Source organism: Electrona antarctica (assembly GCF_951216825.1).
Source record: "Electrona antarctica genome assembly, contig: scaffold_49, whole genome shotgun sequence".
NCBI classification, from domain to species: Eukaryota; Metazoa; Chordata; class Actinopteri; order Myctophiformes; family Myctophidae; genus Electrona; species Electrona antarctica.
Genome location: NW_027638103.1, coordinates 272,372 through 290,202, shown reverse-complemented (window position 1 = coordinate 290,202; position 17,831 = coordinate 272,372). Strand labels below are relative to the sequence as shown.

Genomic DNA, 17,831 nt, shown 5'->3' with positions numbered 1-17,831 from the left:
AGAGTACAGTAGAGGAACAGGTCTACATCAGGTACAGTAGAGTACAGTATAAGTACAGTAGAGGAACACAGGTCTTAATCAGGCTGCAGGGACAGGTACAGTAGAGTACAGTAGAGTACAGTAGAGTAACATGTCTACATCAGGTACAGTAGAGTACAGTAGAGTACAGTAGAGGAACAGGTCTACGTCAGAGTACAGTAGAGTACAGTAGAGGAACAGGTCTACATCAGGTACAGTAGAGTACAGTAGAGTACAGTATAAGTACAGTAGAGGAACACAGGTCTTCATCAGGCTGCAGGGACAGGTACAGTAGAGTACAGTAGAGGAACAGGTCTACATCAGGTACAGTAGAGTACAGTAGAGTACAGTAGAGGAACAGGTCTACATCAGGTACAGTAGAGTACAGTAGAGTACAGTAGAGGAACAGGTCTACATCAGGTACAGTAGAGTACAGTAGAGGAACAGGTCTACATCAGGTACAGTAGAGTACAGTAGAGGAACAGGTCTACATCAGGTAGAGTAGAGTACAGTAGATGAACAGGTCTACATCAGGTAGAGTACAGTAGAGTACAGTATAGGAACAGGTCTACATCAGGTACAGTAGAGTACAGTAGAGTACAGTAGAGGAACAGGTCTACATCAGGTAGAGTACAGTAGAGTACAGTAGAGGAACAGGTCTACATCAGGTACAGTAGAGTACAGTAGAGTACAGTAGAGGAACAGGTCTACATCAGGTACAGTAGAGTACAGTAGAGTACAGTAGAGGAACAGGTCTACATCAAGTACAGTAGAGTACAGTAGAGGAACAGGTCTACATCAGGTACAGTAGAGTACAGTAGAGTACAGTAGAGGAACAGGTCTACATCAGGTACAGTAGAGTACAGTAGAGTACAGTAGAGGAACAGGTCTACATCAGGTACAGTAGAGTACAGTAGAGTACAGTAGAGGAACAGGTCTACATCAAGTACAGTAGAGTACAGTAGAGGAACAGGTCTACATCAGGTACAGTAGAGTACAGTAGAGTACAGTAGAGTAACAGGTCTACATCAGGTACAGTAGAGTACAGTAGAGGAGCAGGTCTACATCAGGTACAGTAGAGTACAGTAGAGTACAGTAGAGGAACAGGTCTACATCAGGTACAGTAGAGTAGAGTACAGTATAGTACAGTAGAGGAACAGGTCTACATCAGGTACAGTAGAGTACAGTAGAGGAACAGGTCTACATCAAGTACAGTAGAGTACAGTAGAGGAACAGGTCTACATCAGGTACAGTAGAGTACAGTAGAGTACAGTAGAGGAACAGGTCTACATCAGGTAGAGTAGAGTACAGTAGAGTAACAGGTCTACATCAGGTACAGTAGAGTACAGTAGAGGAGCAGGTCTACATCAGGTACAGTAGAGTACAGTAGAGTACAGTAGAGTACAGTAGAGGAACAGGTCTACATCAGGTACAGTAGAGTACAGTATATTACAGTAGAGGAACAGGTCTACATCAGGTACAGTAGAGTACAGTAGAGTAACAGGTCTACATCAGGTAGAGTAGAGTACAGTAGAGTACAGTAGAGGAACAGGTCTACATCAGGTAGAGTAGAGTACAGTAGAGTAACAGGTCTACATCAGGTACAGTAGAGTACAGTAGAGGAGCAGGTCTACATCAGGTACAGTAGAGTACAGTAGAGTACAGTAGAGGAACAGGTCTACATCAGGTAGAGTAGAGTACAGTAGAGGAACAGGTCTACATCAGGTAGAGTAGAGTACAGTAGAGTACAGTAGAGTACAGTAGAGTAACAGGTCTACATCAGGTACAGTAGAGTACAGTAGAGGAGCAGGTCTACATCAGGTACAGTAGAGTACAGTAGAGTACAGTAGAGGAACAGGTCTACATCAGGTACAGTATAGTACAGTATATTACAGTAGAGGAACAGGTCTACATCAGGTACAGTAGAGTACAGTGGAGGAACAGGTCTACATCAGGTACAGTAGAGTACAGTAGAGGAACAGGTCTACATCAGGTACAGTAGAGTACAGTAGAGTACAGTGGAGGAACAGGTCTACATCAGGTACAGTAGAGTACAGTAGAGTACAGTAGAGGAACAGGTCTACATCAGGTACAGTAGAGTACAGTAGAGTACAGTATAGTACAGTAGAGGAACAGGTCTACATCAGGTACAGTAGAGTACAGTGGAGGAACAGGTCTACATCAGGTACAGTAGAGTACAGTAGAGTACAGTAGAGGAACAGGTCTACATCAGGTACAGTAGAGTACAGTAGAGTACAGTATAGTACAGTAGAGGAACAGGTCTACATCAGGTACAGTAGAGTACAGTAGAGTACAGTAGAGGAACAGGTCTACATCAGGTACAGTAGAGTACAGTAGAGTACAGTATAGGAACAGGTCTACATCAGGTACAGTAGAGTACAGTGGAGGAACAGGTCTACATCAGGTACAGTAGAGTACAGTAGAGTACAGTAGAGGAACAGGTCTACATCAGGTACAGTAGAGTACAGTAGAGTACAGTATAGTACAGTAGAGGAACAGGTCTACATCAGGTACAGTAGAGTACAGTGGAGGAACAGGTCTACATCAGGTACAGTAGAGTACAGTATAGTACAGTAGAGGAACAGGTCTACATCAGGTACAGTAGAGTACAGTGGAGGAACAGGTCTACATCAGGTACAGTAGAGTACAGTATAGTACAGTAGAGGAACAGGTCTACATCAGGTACAGTAGAGTACAGTAGAGTACAGTATAGTACAGTAGAGGAACAGGTCTACATCAGGTACAGTAGAGTACAGTAGAGTACAGTAGAGGAACAGGTCTACATCAGGTACAGTAGAGTACAGTAGAGTACAGTGGAGGAACAGGTCTACATCAGGTACAGTAGAGTACAGTAGAGTACAGTAGATGAACAGGTCTACATCAGGTACAGTAGAGTACAGTAGAGTACAGTATAGTACAGTAGAGGAACAGGTCTACATCAGGTACAGTAGAGTACAGTGGAGGAACAGGTCTACATCAGGTACAGTAGAGTACAGTATAGTACAGTAGAGGAACAGGTCTACATCAGGTACAGTAGAGTACAGTAGAGTACAGTATAGTACAGTAGAGGAACAGGTCTACATCAGGTACAGTAGAGTACAGTAGAGTACAGTAGAGGAACACGTCTACAGTAGAGTACAGTAGAGTACAGTATAGTACAGTAGAGGAACAGGTCTACATCAGGTACAGTAGAGTACAGTAGAGTACAGTAGAGGAACACGTCTACAGTAGAGTACAGTAGAGTACAGTATAGTACAGTAGAGGAACAGGTCTACATCAGGTACAGTAGAGTACAGTAGAGTACAGTAGAGGAACAGGTCTACATCAGGTACAGTAGAGTAGAGTAGAGGAACATGTCTACATCAGGTACAGTAGAGTAGAGTAGAGGAACAGGTCTACATCAGGTACAGTAGAGTACAGTAGAGGAACAGGTCTACATCAGGTACAGTAGAGTACAGTAGAGTACAGTAGAGGAACAGGTCTACATCAGGTACAGTAGAGTACAGTAGAGTACAGTAGAGGAACAGGTCTACATCAGGTACAGTAGAGTACAGTATAGTACAGTAGAGGAACATGTCTACATCAGGTACAGTATAGTACAGTAGAGTACAGTATAGTACAGTAGAGGAACATGTCTACATCAGGTACAGTAGAGTACAGTAGAGTACAGTATAGTACAGTAGAGGAACATGTCTACATCAGGTACAGTAGAGTACAGTAGAGGAACAGGTCTACATCAGGTACAGTAGAGTACAGTAGAGGAACAGGTCTACATCAGGTACAGTAGAGTACAGTAGAGTACAGCAGAGGAACAGGTCTACATCAGGTACAGTAGAGTACAGTAGAGGAACAGGTCTACATCAGGTACAGTAGAGTACAGTATAGTACAGTAGAGGAACATGTCTACATCAGGTACAGTAGAGTACAGTAGAGGAACAGGTCTACATCAGGTACAGTAGAGTACAGTAGAGTACAGCAGAGGAACAGGTCTACATCAGGTACAGTAGAGTACAGTAGAGTACAGTAGAGGAACAGGTCTACATCAGGTACAGTAGAGTACAGTAGAGTACAGTAGAGGAACAGGTCTACATCAGGTACAGTAGAGTACAGCAGAGGAACAGGTCTACATCAGGTACAGTAGAGGAACAGGTCTACATCAGGTACAGTAGAGTACAGTAAAGTACAGTAGAGGAACAGGTCTACATCAGGTACAGTAGAGTACAGTATAGTACAGTAGAGGAACATGTCTACATCAGGTACAGTATAGTACAGTAGAGTACAGTATAGTACAGTAGAGGAACATGTCTACATCAGGTACAGTAGAGTACAGTAGAGGAACAGGTCTACATCAGGTACAGTAGAGTACAGTAGAGGAACAGGTCTACATCAGGTACAGTACAGTAGAGTAGAGGAACAGGTCTACATCAGGTACAGTAGAGTACAGTAGATTACAGTAGAGTGCAGTAGAGTACAGTAGAGGAACAGGTCTACATCAGGTACAGTAGAGTACAGTAGAGTACAGTAGAGGAACATGTCTACATCAGGTACAGTAGAGTACAGTAGAGTACAGTAGAGGAACAGGTCTACATCAGGTACAGTAGAGTACAGTAGAGGAACAGGTCTACATCAGGTACAGTAGAGTACAGTAGATTACAGTAGAGTGCAGTAGAGTACAGTAGAGGAACAGGTCTACATCAGGTACAGTAGAGTACAGTAGAGTACAGTAGAGGAACATGTCTACATCAGGTACAGTAGAGTACAGTAGAGTACAGTAGAGGAACAGGTCTACATCAGGTACAGTAGAGTACAGTATAGTACAGTAGAGGAACATGTCTACATCAGGTACAGTAGAGTACAGTAGAGGAACAGGTCTACATCAGGTACAGTAGAGTACAGTAGAGTACAGTAGAGGAACATGTCTACATCAGGTACAGTAGAGTACAGTAGAGTACAGTAGAGGAACAGGTCTACAGTAGAGTACAGTAGAGTACAGTAGAGTACAGTAGAGGAACAGGTCTACATCAGGTACAGTAGAGTACAGTAGAGTACAGTAGAGGAACAGGTCTACATCAGGTACAGTAGAGTACAGTAGAGTACAGTAGAGGAACAGGTCTACATCAGGTACAGTAGAGTACAGTAGAGGAACAGGTCTACATCAGGTACAGTAGAGTACAGTAGAGTACAGTAGAGGAACAGGTCTACATCAGGTACAGTAGAGTACATTAGAGTACAGTAGAGGAACATGTCTACATCAGGTACAGTAGAGTACAGTAGAGTACAGTAGAGGAACAGGTCTACATCAGGTACAGTAGAGTACAGTATTGTACAGTAGAGGAACACAGGTCTTCTTCAGGCTGCAGGGACAGGTACAGTAGAGTACAGTAGAGTACAGTAGAGGAACATGTCTACATCAGGTACAGTAGAGTACAGTAGAGTACAGTAGAGGAACAGGTCTACATCAGGTACAGTAGAGTACAGTATAGTACAGTAGAGGAACATGTCTACATCAGGTACAGTAGAGTACAGTGGAGGAACAGGTCTACATCAGGTACAGTAGAGTACAGTAGAGGAACAGGTCTACATAAGGTACAGTAGAGTACAGTAGAGTACAGTAGAGGAACATGTCTACATCAGGTACAGTAGAGTACAGTAGAGTACAGTAGAGGAACAGGTCTACAGTAGAGTACAGTATAGTACAGTAGAGTAGAGTACAGTAGAGGAACAGGTCTACATCAGGTACAGTAGAGTACAGTAGAGTACAGTAGAGGAACAGGTCTACATCAGGTACAGTAGAGTACAGTAGAGTACAGTAGAGGAACAGGTCTACATCAGGTACAGTAGAGTACAGTATAGTACAGTAGAGGAACAGGTCTACATCAGGTACAGTATAGTACAGTAGAGGAACAGGTCTACATCAGGTACAGTAGAGTACAGTAGAGTACAGTAGAGTACAGTAGAGGAACAGGTCTACATCAGGTACAGTAGAGTACAGTATAGTACAGTAGAGGAACAGGTCTACATCAGGTACAGTATAGTACAGTAGAGGAACAGGTCTACATCAGGTACAGTAGAGTACAGTAGAGTACAGTAGAGGAACAGGTCTACATCAGGTACAGTAGAGTACAGTATAGTACAGTAGAGGAACAGGTCTACATCAGGTACAGTAGAGTACAGTAGAGGAACAGGTCTACATCAGGTACAGTATAGTACAGTAGATGAACAGGTCTACATCAGGTAGAGTACAGTAGAGTACAGTAGAGGAACAGGTCTACATCAGGTACAGTAGAGTACAGTAGAGTACAGTAGATGAACAGGTCTACATCAGGTAGAGTACAGTAGAGTACAGTAGAGGAACAGGTCTACATCAGGTACAGTAGAGTACAGTAGAGGAACAGGTCTACATCAGGTACAGTAGAGTACAGTAGAGTACAGTAGAGGAACAGGTCTACATCAGGTAGAGTACAGTAGAGGAACAGGTCTACATCAGGTAGAGTACAGTAGAGTACAGTAGAGGAACAGGTCTACATCAGGTAGAGTACAGTAGAGTACAGTAGAGGAACAGGTCTACATCAGGTACAGTAGAGTACAGTAGAGTACAGTAGATGAACAGGTCTACATCAGGTAGAGTACAGTAGAGTACAGTAGAGGAACAGGTCTACATCAGGTACAGTAGAGTACAGTAGAGGAACAGGTCTACATCAGGTACAGTAGAGTACAGTAGAGTACAGTAGATGAACAGGTCTACATCAGGTAGAGTACAGTAGAGTACAGTAGAGGAACAGGTCTACATCAGGTACAGTAGAGTACAGTAGAGGAACAGGTCTGCATCAGGTACAGTAGAGTACAGTAGAGTACAGTAGAGGAACAGGTCTACATCAGGTACAGTAGAGTACAGTAGAGGAACAGGTCTGCATCAGGTACAGTAGAGTACAGTAGAGTACAGTAGAGGAACAGGTCTACATCAGGTACAGTAGAGTACAGTAGAGGAACAGGTCTACATCAGGTACAGTAGAGTACAGTAGAGTACAGTAGATGAACAGGTCTACATCAGGTAGAGTACAGTAGAGTACAGTAGAGGAACAGGTCTACATCAGGTACAGTAGAGTACAGTAGAGGAACAGGTCTGCATCAGGTAGAGTAGAGTACAGTGGAGGAACAGGTCTACATCAGGTACAGTAGAGTACAGTAGAGTACAGTAGAGGAACAGGTCTACATCAGGTACAGTAGAGTACAGTGGAGGAACAGGTCTACATCAGGTACAGTAGAGTACAGTAGAGTACAGTAGAGGAACAGGTCTACATCAGGTACAGTAGAGTACAGTAGAGGAAAATGTCTACATCAGGTACAGTAGAGCAGTGTTTCCCAACCTTTGTGCCGCGGCACTTTACTGTGCCGTTTGATGTGTCCAGGTGTGCCGCCTGATTTGACCGAAAATAACACTAACCCCGAAAGCAATCGTTGTTGTTGTCACACGTCTAACCATTAGACGTGCGATAACAACGACGGAACAATAGACTCTAACGACCCTCGGCCATTGAAATGTTAATGCTAAAGAGATACATCCAGAAGACGCTACATTTCGCCCCCTCCAGTAAGACTGGAGCGCACGTAGACAGCAGACACATACAGTCCTACATGTCCCGACCCAAACACTGAGGAGGTAAAGTAAACGTGACGTTGTTGTACGCCCATTTCCTACACCAGGGAACTGGTGTGGCCAATCGGGACACGGTATGCAATATGGGCGGGCTTTGGTACAGTGATGTTCAATGCTTGAGACCTTTGACTGACAGTAGCTCTAACCAATTGCATCAAAGAGAAAATGTTTGAACCCGCCCCCCGGGAAACAAGATCCATACACAGCATCTCCAGACTCAAATACCACACAACAGTGTGATTTGAGTCTGGCTTATTAGCCAGGCTAGTAATGCTAGAGACCACAGAAGACATGTAAATATGAAATCAATGCTTAAACATGTAGCTATAGGTGTAATATTAGAGACCACAGAAGACATGTAAATATGAAATAAATGCTTAAACATGTAGCTATAGGTGTAATATTAGAGACCACAGAAGACATGTAAATATGAAATCAATGCTTAAACATGTATAGGTGTAATGTTAGAGACCACATGCAGAAGACATGTAAATATGAAATAAATGCTTAAACATGTATAGGTGTAATGTTAGAGACCACAGAAGACATGTAAATATGAAATAAATGCTTAAACATGTAGCTAGGTGTAATGTTAGAGACCACAGATGACATTTAAATATGAAATAAATGCTTAAACATGTAGCTAGGTGTAATGTTAGAGACCACAGAAGACATGTAAATATGAAATAAATGCTTAAACATGTAGCTAGGTGTAATGTTAGAGTCCACAGAAGACATTTAAATATGAAATAAATGCTTAAACATGTAGCTAGGTGTAATGTTAGAGACCACAGAAGACATGTAAATATGAAATAAATGCTTAAACATGTAGCTAGGTGTAATGTTAGAGTCCACAGAAGACATTTAAATATCAAATAAATGCTTAAACATGTAGCTAGGTGTAATGTTAGAGACCACAGAAGACATGTAAATATGAAATAAATGCTTAAACATGTAGCTAGGTGTAATGTTAGAGACCACAGAAGACATGTAAATATGAAATAAATGCTTAAACATGTAGCTAGGTGTAATGTTAGAGACCACAGAAGACATGTAATTTATATGAAATAAATGCTTAAACATGTAGCTAGGTGTAATGTTAGAGACCACAGAAGACATGTAATTTATATGAAATAAATGCTTAAACATGTAGCTAGGTGTAATGTTAGAGACCACAGAAGACATGTAATTTATATGAAATAAATGCTTAAACATGTAGCTAGGTGTAATGTTAGAGACCACAGAAGACATGTAATTTATATGAAATAAATGCTTAAACATGTAGCTAGGTGTAATGTTAGAGACCACAGAAGACATGTAATTTATATGAAATAAATGCTTAAACATGTAGCTAGGTGTAATGTTAGAGACCACAGAAGTGAAGCCTGTTTTCTCAGCTCGCTGTTTCTCTGCAAGACATTACTCTATAAGCCATATCTCCAAAACTGGAGGGTCAAACTGAACAACCAATATGTCAATTTGAAGCTATGATTCCCTGCTTTCACGTGACATGAAAAAACAATGGCAGTCCCTCAGTCAAATGTGGTCACATTTCACTCCTTCCACCAGTGAGTGACAAACAAACAAACACAGCCTCTTTAATCTAAGATAAGAGCCACTGCGGCTCCGGCAGAAAATCTCCGTTAGCCACAGCGGCCAATCCTGATGAAACGGCCCATGGGACGGGAACCCCCTCTTGGCCAATCCTGATGAAATGCCTTCACGGCCCATGGGACGGGAACCCCCTCTTGGCCAATCCTGATGAAACGCCTTCACGGCCCATGGGACGGGAACCCCCTCTTGGCCAATCCTGATGAAATGCCTTCACGGCCCATGGCATGTGAGCATATTAATGGTCACTTCAATGGGTTGTCTCTGCTGTCCCATGGTGCACACACACACACACACACACACACACACACACACGCGCGCGCGCATGCACCGTGGCCAAATTGATCTGCCTCGCTTTGGACTCGGGTCATAAATGTTGTGTGTGTTGTCCTTTATCACATTAGGTGTGTGTGTGTGTGTGTGTGTGTGTGTGTGTGTGTGTGTGTGTGTGTGTGTGTGTGTGTGTGTGTGTGTGTGTGTGTGTGTGTGTGTGTGTGTGTGTGTGTGTGTGTGTGTGTGTGTGTGTGTGTGTGTGTGTGTGTGTGTGTGTGGTCCTTTTATCGCATTAGGTTGCCGAGACGATGCGGGAGCGCTACTACCCGTCCTTCCTGGTGTCGGACTTCTACGATAGGCTGATCAGACGAGAAGAGCAGCGCAGCCAATCACATAGCAGCGCCGAGGACAAGGAGGAAGGGGTCAGTCAGACACGCACACAGACACACACACACACACACCGAGGACGAGGAGGAAGGGGTCACACACACACACACACACCGAGGACGAGGAGGAAGGGGTCACACACACACACACACACACCGAGGACGAGGAGGAAGGGGTCACACACACACACACATACATTTTTTGTAAGAATTGTATCGAATTGTTTTATGTTTGATCAACGTTTGGCTGTTATCTCTCCTAATGGTACCAACATCATGTTATCTCTCCTAATGGTACCAACATCAATACAGCAGAGTCTAAATCTGTTATCTCTCCTAATGGTACCAACATCATGTTATCTCTCCTAATGGTACCAACATCAATACAGCAGAGTCTAAATCTGTTATCTCTCCTAATGGTACCAACATCAATACAGCCTGTTATCTCTCCTAATGGTACCAACATCAATACAGCCTGTTATCTCTCCTAATGGTACCAACATCGATTGATTGATTGAAGAATTTATTAACAGTTTGCAGAATTACAGTACATTTCAAGCACAAACTCAATACAAAGGCTGTTAACTGTGAGTGGACGACCCAATTAAGCATTACACTTGTTTCCAACAGGGTCCACCATGTTCAAATCATCAAAACATTTAGAGACGTACAAATAGACACTTCTATAGACAGAACAGGAATTCATCACAAAAGAATTCATCAAAAAGGAGGTAAAAAGGGAAAAGAAATATATACAGTGAGGGGAAAAAAGGGGGGGGCGGGGGGGGGGATTCAGATTTTACGGGGGCCAGTTTCGAATTGCAGCCATCCGTAGGTGCCCTTTGAGAGCGGTTTTGAAGGAGTCAAGGGATTCGCATGTCTTAATGACAGTTGGTAGGGCGTTCCACATTTTGGTGGCATAGGAGCGAAAAGAATTTAGTCCCTTGTTTGTGCCGAATCTGGGTTGTACATGGTTCGTTGCACTCCCTCTGGTGTTGTGGGTGTGGACTTCGTTAACATTAAGGAAGTATCTAGACAGGTACATGGGTATCTTGGTGGTGTATCGAATCTTGTGGACCAGACCCATTGCAAGATGCTGTACTCTGTCGTCGACCCTAAGCCATTCCAGCCTGTCGAAGTGGGCAGGGGTGAGGTGGGTTCGGGGGGCTAGATCAAGTAGGAGCCTGACCAGTTTGTTTTGGGAAGTCTGGAGTCTGGTTTTAAGGGCCTTTGAGGTGCTGTGGTACCAGGAGGTGCATGCATAGTCAAAGAAACCCTGTACAAGGGCTCCTGTTAAGGTCTTCAAGGTGTTTTTGTTGACCAGTGAGGAGATCCTGTAGAGGAATCTTGTTCTATGGTTGACTTTTTTGATTACGTTGGTGGCCATTTTATCACCGGAAAGATTAGCCTCCAGGATGGAACCTAGGTAGGTAATTTCATCTTTACGTGTGATAACATTGTCACCCACTCTAACCAAGAAGCCATTTGCCTTGCTGAGATTGCTAATAGAGCCAAAGAGAATGGATTCAGTTTTTCCCCCAATACAGCAGAGTCTAAATCTGTTATCTCTCCTAATGGTACCAACATCAATACAGCCTGTTATCTCTCCTAATGGTACCAACATCAATACAGCCTGTTATCTCTCCTAATGGTACCAACATCAATACAGCAGAGTCTAAATCTCATCCAATGTGACCAGGTTTGACTGAGAGCCTGCCATCGCTCAACCTCCAGCTTTTCACCAGAGGAGAAACACTTTTTTTTTTTGTTAAATCCAAAATGAGTTAGTAGCACAGGCAGACTCTTCACATACTAGAGCATGTCTGGAATAAGTGTCAGAGCTGAAATGTAAATATGAAATAAATGCTTAAACATGTAGCTAGGTGTAATGTTAGAGACCACAGAAGACATGTGAATATGAAATAAATGCTTAAACATGTAGCTAGGTGTAATGTTAGAGTCCACAGAAGACATGTAAATATGAAATAAATGCTTAAACATGTAGCTAGGTGTAATGTTAGAGACCACAGAAGACATGTAAATATGAAATAAATGCTTAAACATGTAGCTAGGTGTAATGTTAGAGACCACAGAAGACATGTAAATATGAAATAAATGCTTAAACATGTAGCTAGGTGTAATGTTAGAGACCACATAAGACATGTAAATATGAAATAAATGCTTAAACATGTAGCTAGGTGTAATGTTAGAGACCACAGAAGACATGTAAATATGAAATAAATGCTTAAACATGTAGCTAGGTGTAATGTTAGAGACCACAGAAGACATGTGAATATGAAATAAATGCTTAAACATGTAGCTAGGTGTAATGTTAGAGTCCACAGAAGACATGTAAATATGAAATAAATGCTTAAACATGTAGCTAGGTGTAATGTTAGAGACCACAGAAGACATGTAAATATGAAATAAATGCTTAAACATGTAGCTAGGTGTAATGTTAGAGACCACAGAAGACATGTGAATATGAAATAAATGCTTAAACATGTAGCTAGGTGTAATGTTAGAGTCCACAGAAGACATGTAAATATGAAATAAATGCTTAAACATGTAGCTAGGTGTAATGTTAGAGACCACAGAAGACATGTAAATATGAAATAAATGCTTAAACATGTAGCTAGGTGTAATGTTAGAGACCACAGAAGACATGTAAATGAGAAATAAATGCTTAAACATGTAGCTAGGTGTAATGTTAGAGACCACAGAAGACATGTAAATATGAAATAAATGCTTAAACATGTAGCTAGGTGTAATGTTAGAGACCACAGAAGACATGTAAATATGAAATAAATGCTTAAACATGTAGCTAGGTGTAATGTTAGAGACCACAGAAGACATGTAAATATGAAATAAATGCTTAAACATGTAGCTAGGTGTAATTTTAGAGACCACAGAAGACATGTAAATATGAAATAAATGCTTAAACATGTAGCTAGGTGTAATGTTAGAGACCACAGAAGACATGTAAATATGAAATAAATGCTTAAACATGTAGCTAGGTGTAATGTTAGAGACCACAGAAGACATGTAAATATGAAATAAATGCTTAAACATGTAGCTAGGTGTAATGTTAGAGACCACAGAAGACATGTAAATATGAAATAAGTGCTTAAACATGTAGCTAGGTGTAATGTTAGAGACCACAGAAGACATGTAAATATGAAATAAGTGCTTAAACATGTAGCTATAGGTGTAATGTTAGAGACCACAGAAGACATGTAAATATGAAATAAGTGCTTAAACATGTAGCTAGGTGTAATGTTAGAGACCACAGAAGACATGTAAATATGAAATAAATGCTTAAACATGTAGCTATAGGTGTAATGTTAGAGACCACAGAAGTGAACATTTCAAGCCTGTTTTCTCAACTCGCTGTTTCTCTGCCAGACATTACTCTATAAGCCATATCTCCAAAACTGGTGGGTCAAACTGAACAACCAATATGTCAATTTGAAGCTATGATTCCCTGCTTTCATATGACATGAAAAAAACGAAAATTCAAAAAAATCCAATGGCAGTCCCTCAGTCCAATTTTGCCACAAATGGTGGTCCGTGGCTCAAATGCCAAATAAATAATGGTCCTTGACATGAAAAGGGACTGAAGTAGGGCATCAATGTATTAACAGAACACAAAGTTAGAATATGGAGACTTATGGAAAAATTAACATACATCCTAAGAACTAGACTAGACAATTTCTACATTGCCCCTCTGAGAGCTGACTTTGTGTGATCTCACTGGTCCTGATAGCCTGCTTTATGATCTTTGTAGAAAATGTTTAAGACACCCTTCCTCTTCTCACGGTCGAAGTCCTAAGCTGTTTTGTTTTTGTCCCCCTCAGCAATATTGTAAATACTTTAGTTTCTTGGTTGTTGTTGTTTTTTTTTTGTCTTTGTCTCTTTTTTTTGTCTGCCCGCTCTTTCTTCTTTTTCTCCTTCTGAAATGTACACTCTGAAGCCATATTGCCCTTTGCCCCTGTTAAGTGTTGACATGATGCCATATGTAGTCCTGAAGAAAGCAAGGATGTTACAGAGACACTGGAGATGGAGTCACTTGGAGGGGGGAGGGAGGGAAGAGGGGTGAAAAAAGAAAATCCTGGGAACTGCGCTAAGTGCACTTGTGTCCTATGTATGCATAGAAATGCTGTTATTGTACTGCTTTTTCCAAATAAAATAAATATTATAAAAAAAAAAGAATATGGAGACTTCCGCCCTGGCACCGTTGATATATTACCGGTATATATTTCCCAGTCCTACTTACGGTACGGTAGTATGTACTGTATGTGTTCATTCGTATTGCTGTTGTATCGTCCACCAGTGCCCGGGTCTGGACGCAGGAGACGTGGCGTGCGACGAAGGCAGCAGAGGCATCAACGAGCAGGCCAGCTACGCTGCGACCAAACTGCGGCAGCTCCACGACAAGCTGCTGTACAAACGGCAGGCGCTCAGCTCCATGCAGAACGCACCCAAACACGACAAGAAGGTACGCAGAACGAACGCACCCAAACACGACAAGAAGGTACGCTCAGAACGCACCCAAACACGACAAGAAGGTACGCAGAACGAACGCACCCAAACATGACAAGAAGGTACGCTCAGAACGCACCCAAACATGACAAGAAGGTACGCTCAGAACGCACCCAAACACGACAAGAAGGTACGCTCAGAACGCACCCAAACACGACAAAGAACAAACGCACCCAAACACGACAAAAAGTGTGCTCGGCTCCACGCAGAACGAACGCACCCAAACTAGGGCATTCACTAAAAAAACGATTTATCGATTTCATTAACACAAGTCGATTCAGATTAGAAGTCGAAAGTTGAAAAAAAAAGGAACAAAAATAAAGTTTTCCCCATATCATATTTTTTGCTCTATGTGTGCGTGTGTACAGAATTCAAACTGTAGCATTGATTATTGTCACGGACAGAAGTCATTATTTCCCTTTGCATATGCACCGGAGCGCACTCGCCTATTAGTTTGCATTGCATTCAGAACGCGCCCTTAATTAAAAACTTAACTGCAGCTGTGGCTCTCAGCGTGAGGTGTCCTACTATTGACTGGCTGAATTTGAAGTTTGAACTGCGCTGTGTCAGAGAAGTAACAGATAGAAGCGTGGAAACTTTATCCCCAAACGATATCCCCCTCACCTCCGTGCTGGAAATAAAACGTCTGGCTTTCCGAGGCTACATCCGTGCTGACGCAATGACTGTCCTGTTTCTGGTTTAGCTTTACGCACGGGGCACATCATATGAACCTCTCCGTCTCCGGTCAGTGCGGGTTGTTGTTTATTTGCATGGCTCAGAAAATAAGTAACAAACTAACATGAGAACGTTATCAAGTTGGAGGAGGAGGAGGAGGAGGAGAAGGTTCACGTGGAAGGTAATGCAGATTGTATTCTGATGTGCCAAACTGCTGCTGGCTGCTGTGATGATAATATATAGACCTATGTCTTCTATATTGTGTTCTGAAGGTCGGGCCACTAGTGTTAATGTTATATTTTGTATTGTGTTCTCGGGCCGCTGTGCTGCTCTGTGCTGCGCGCTGCTGCTGGCGCTGTGTGCCAATGATGCCCCCTCTCCTGTTGTGTTCTCTTTTCTGGTCTGTGCACCAGTGTGCGACGCACACACTGTTTAGTATTTACTATTATAGTTTTATGTTTTGATAATCAGCGCTTTGCCATATAGATGATACATACACTGTGCCATATTGGAGAGGCCACTGTGTGTGCGCGCAGTGCTTTGTTTGACATGCTCCATATTTGAGAGCACGCACCTCCACCCCTGTTAAGCCCCCCCCCCCCCCCCCCCCCCCCGTCATACAAAACGATAAATTGACTCAACTTCGACTTTACTGTCTGACAAGTCGACTTGGAAAAATCTCAAGTCGTTAATGCCCTAACCCAAACACGGCAAAAAGGTGCGCTCGGCTCCATGTTCGCCGACTACCTTTTTCCACTCACAAAAACTAAATGGAAACTAAATAAAAACTAAGCTACGATGACTAAAACTAAGACTAAATAAATTGACAATTTCGTCGACAAATACAAACTAGACTAAAGGTGGCCTTACACTAGCCGATCTGAAATCTGATAGCACCACACACTACAGGATAATCGGAGCGGGGCAGAGCAAATATCAAACATGCTTGATGTTGATCGGGTCGATCCCGATCGCGCCCCGAGCAGATCGATTGAGTCGGGCACCCCCCGAGCGTCAAAAAATGCCCGATTATCGGCTAGTGTAAGGCCACCTTTAATGTTAGGAAGGGACTAGTGGACAAGAGATCCAGCATAAGTCATTTTACACTTGGTTGCATGCTGAAAATAGCAGATCTACAAGGAACGCGTCGCGTTTGTAGATCGGCTATTTTCAGTGTAAGTGTAAAAACAGTCATTATGACGGCATCAAGGCGCGACAAAATACATTTTAGTCGACTAAATCAACTGTAGATTTAGTCGACTAAAATCTTATGATATTTAGTCGACTAAAACTAGACTAACACAAAAACATTCCAGGTGACTAAAATGTGACTAAAAACTAAATGAAAACTATTTCAAGAGACTAATGACTAAAACTAAAATAAAAATGTGCTGCCAAAAACAACACAATCCAGACTGAAATTGGCCTCCGAAAGTTCCTTTGAAAAGTTTCAAAAGAGTCATCTTAAACCATTCTGGGCGGGAACCCCTTTTGGTGTTAGCATTATGTTATGCAAGGTAAATGGTAAATGGTGCATTTATATAGCGCCTTTATCCAAGGCGCTTTACATTCACCCATTCACACACACATTCATTCACCGATGGCGGCAGAAACCATGCAAGGCACATCAGGAGCAATTAGGAGGTTCAGTGTCTTGCTCAAGGACACTTCGACACCAACTATGGGGGAGCCGGGGTTTCGAACAGGCAACCTTACGGTTACCATCCAGGCACTCTACCCCTGAACCACCGCCGCCCTTTAGCTATTGAAAAATAGCAGATCTACAAGCTCGTAGCGCGCCACCGCGCTTTATGGACCCCAGGAAGACTAGCTTTATGGACCCCCAGGAAGACTAGCTTTATGGACCCCAGGAAGACTAGCTTTATGGACCCCATGTAAGACTAGCTTTATGGACCCCAGGAAGACTAGCTTTATGGACCCCATGTAAGACTAGCTTTATGGACCCCCAGGAAGACTAGCTTTATGGACCCCCAGGAAGACTAGCTTTATGGACCCCCAGGAAGACTAGCTTTATGGACCCCCAGGAAGACTAGCTTTATGGACCCCCAGGAAGACTAGCTTTATGGACCCCAGGAAGACTAGCTTTATGGACCCCAGGAAGACTAGCTTTATGGACCCCAGGAAGACTAGCTTTATGGACCCCATGAAGACTAGCTTTATGGACCCCAGGAAGACTAGCTTTATGGACCCCAGGAAGACTAGCTTTATGGACCCCCAGGAAGACTAGCTTTATGGACCCCAGGAAGACTAGCTTTATGGACCCCCAGGAAGACTAGCTTTATGGACCCCCAGGAAGACTAGCTTTATGGACCCCAGGAAGACTAGCTTTATGGACCCCATGGAAGACTAGCTTTATGGACCCCCAGGAAGACTAGCTTTATGGACCCCAGGAAGACTAGCTTTATGGACCCCCATGAAGACTAGCTTTATGGACCCCATGTAAGACTAGCTTTATGGACCCCCAGGAAGACTAGCTTTATGGACCCCCAGGAAGACTAGCTTTATGGACCCCATGAAGACTAGCTTTATGGACCCCATGAAGACTAGCTTTATGGACCCCAGGAAGACTAGCTTTATGGACCCCATGAAGACTAGCTTTATGGACCCCCAGGAAGACTAGCTTTATG

At 42.7% G+C, this 17,831-nt stretch overlaps 1 protein-coding gene across 3 annotated transcripts in view; it reads left to right on the top strand.

Moving 5' to 3' along the window:
- Nucleotides 1–17,831, top strand: part of snx25 (sorting nexin 25) — a 146,928-nt gene that overhangs the window by 52,093 nt on the left and 77,004 nt on the right. For all 3 annotated transcript variants that reach the window (XM_079531283.1, XM_079531282.1, XM_079531281.1), the window contains exons 11-12: nucleotides 9,877–10,002; nucleotides 14,300–14,464. In XM_079531283.1, coding sequence (XP_079387409.1) covers nucleotides 9,877–10,002; nucleotides 14,300–14,464 — 291 coding nt within the window. The remainder of the gene's footprint in view (nucleotides 1–9,876; nucleotides 10,003–14,299; nucleotides 14,465–17,831) is intronic.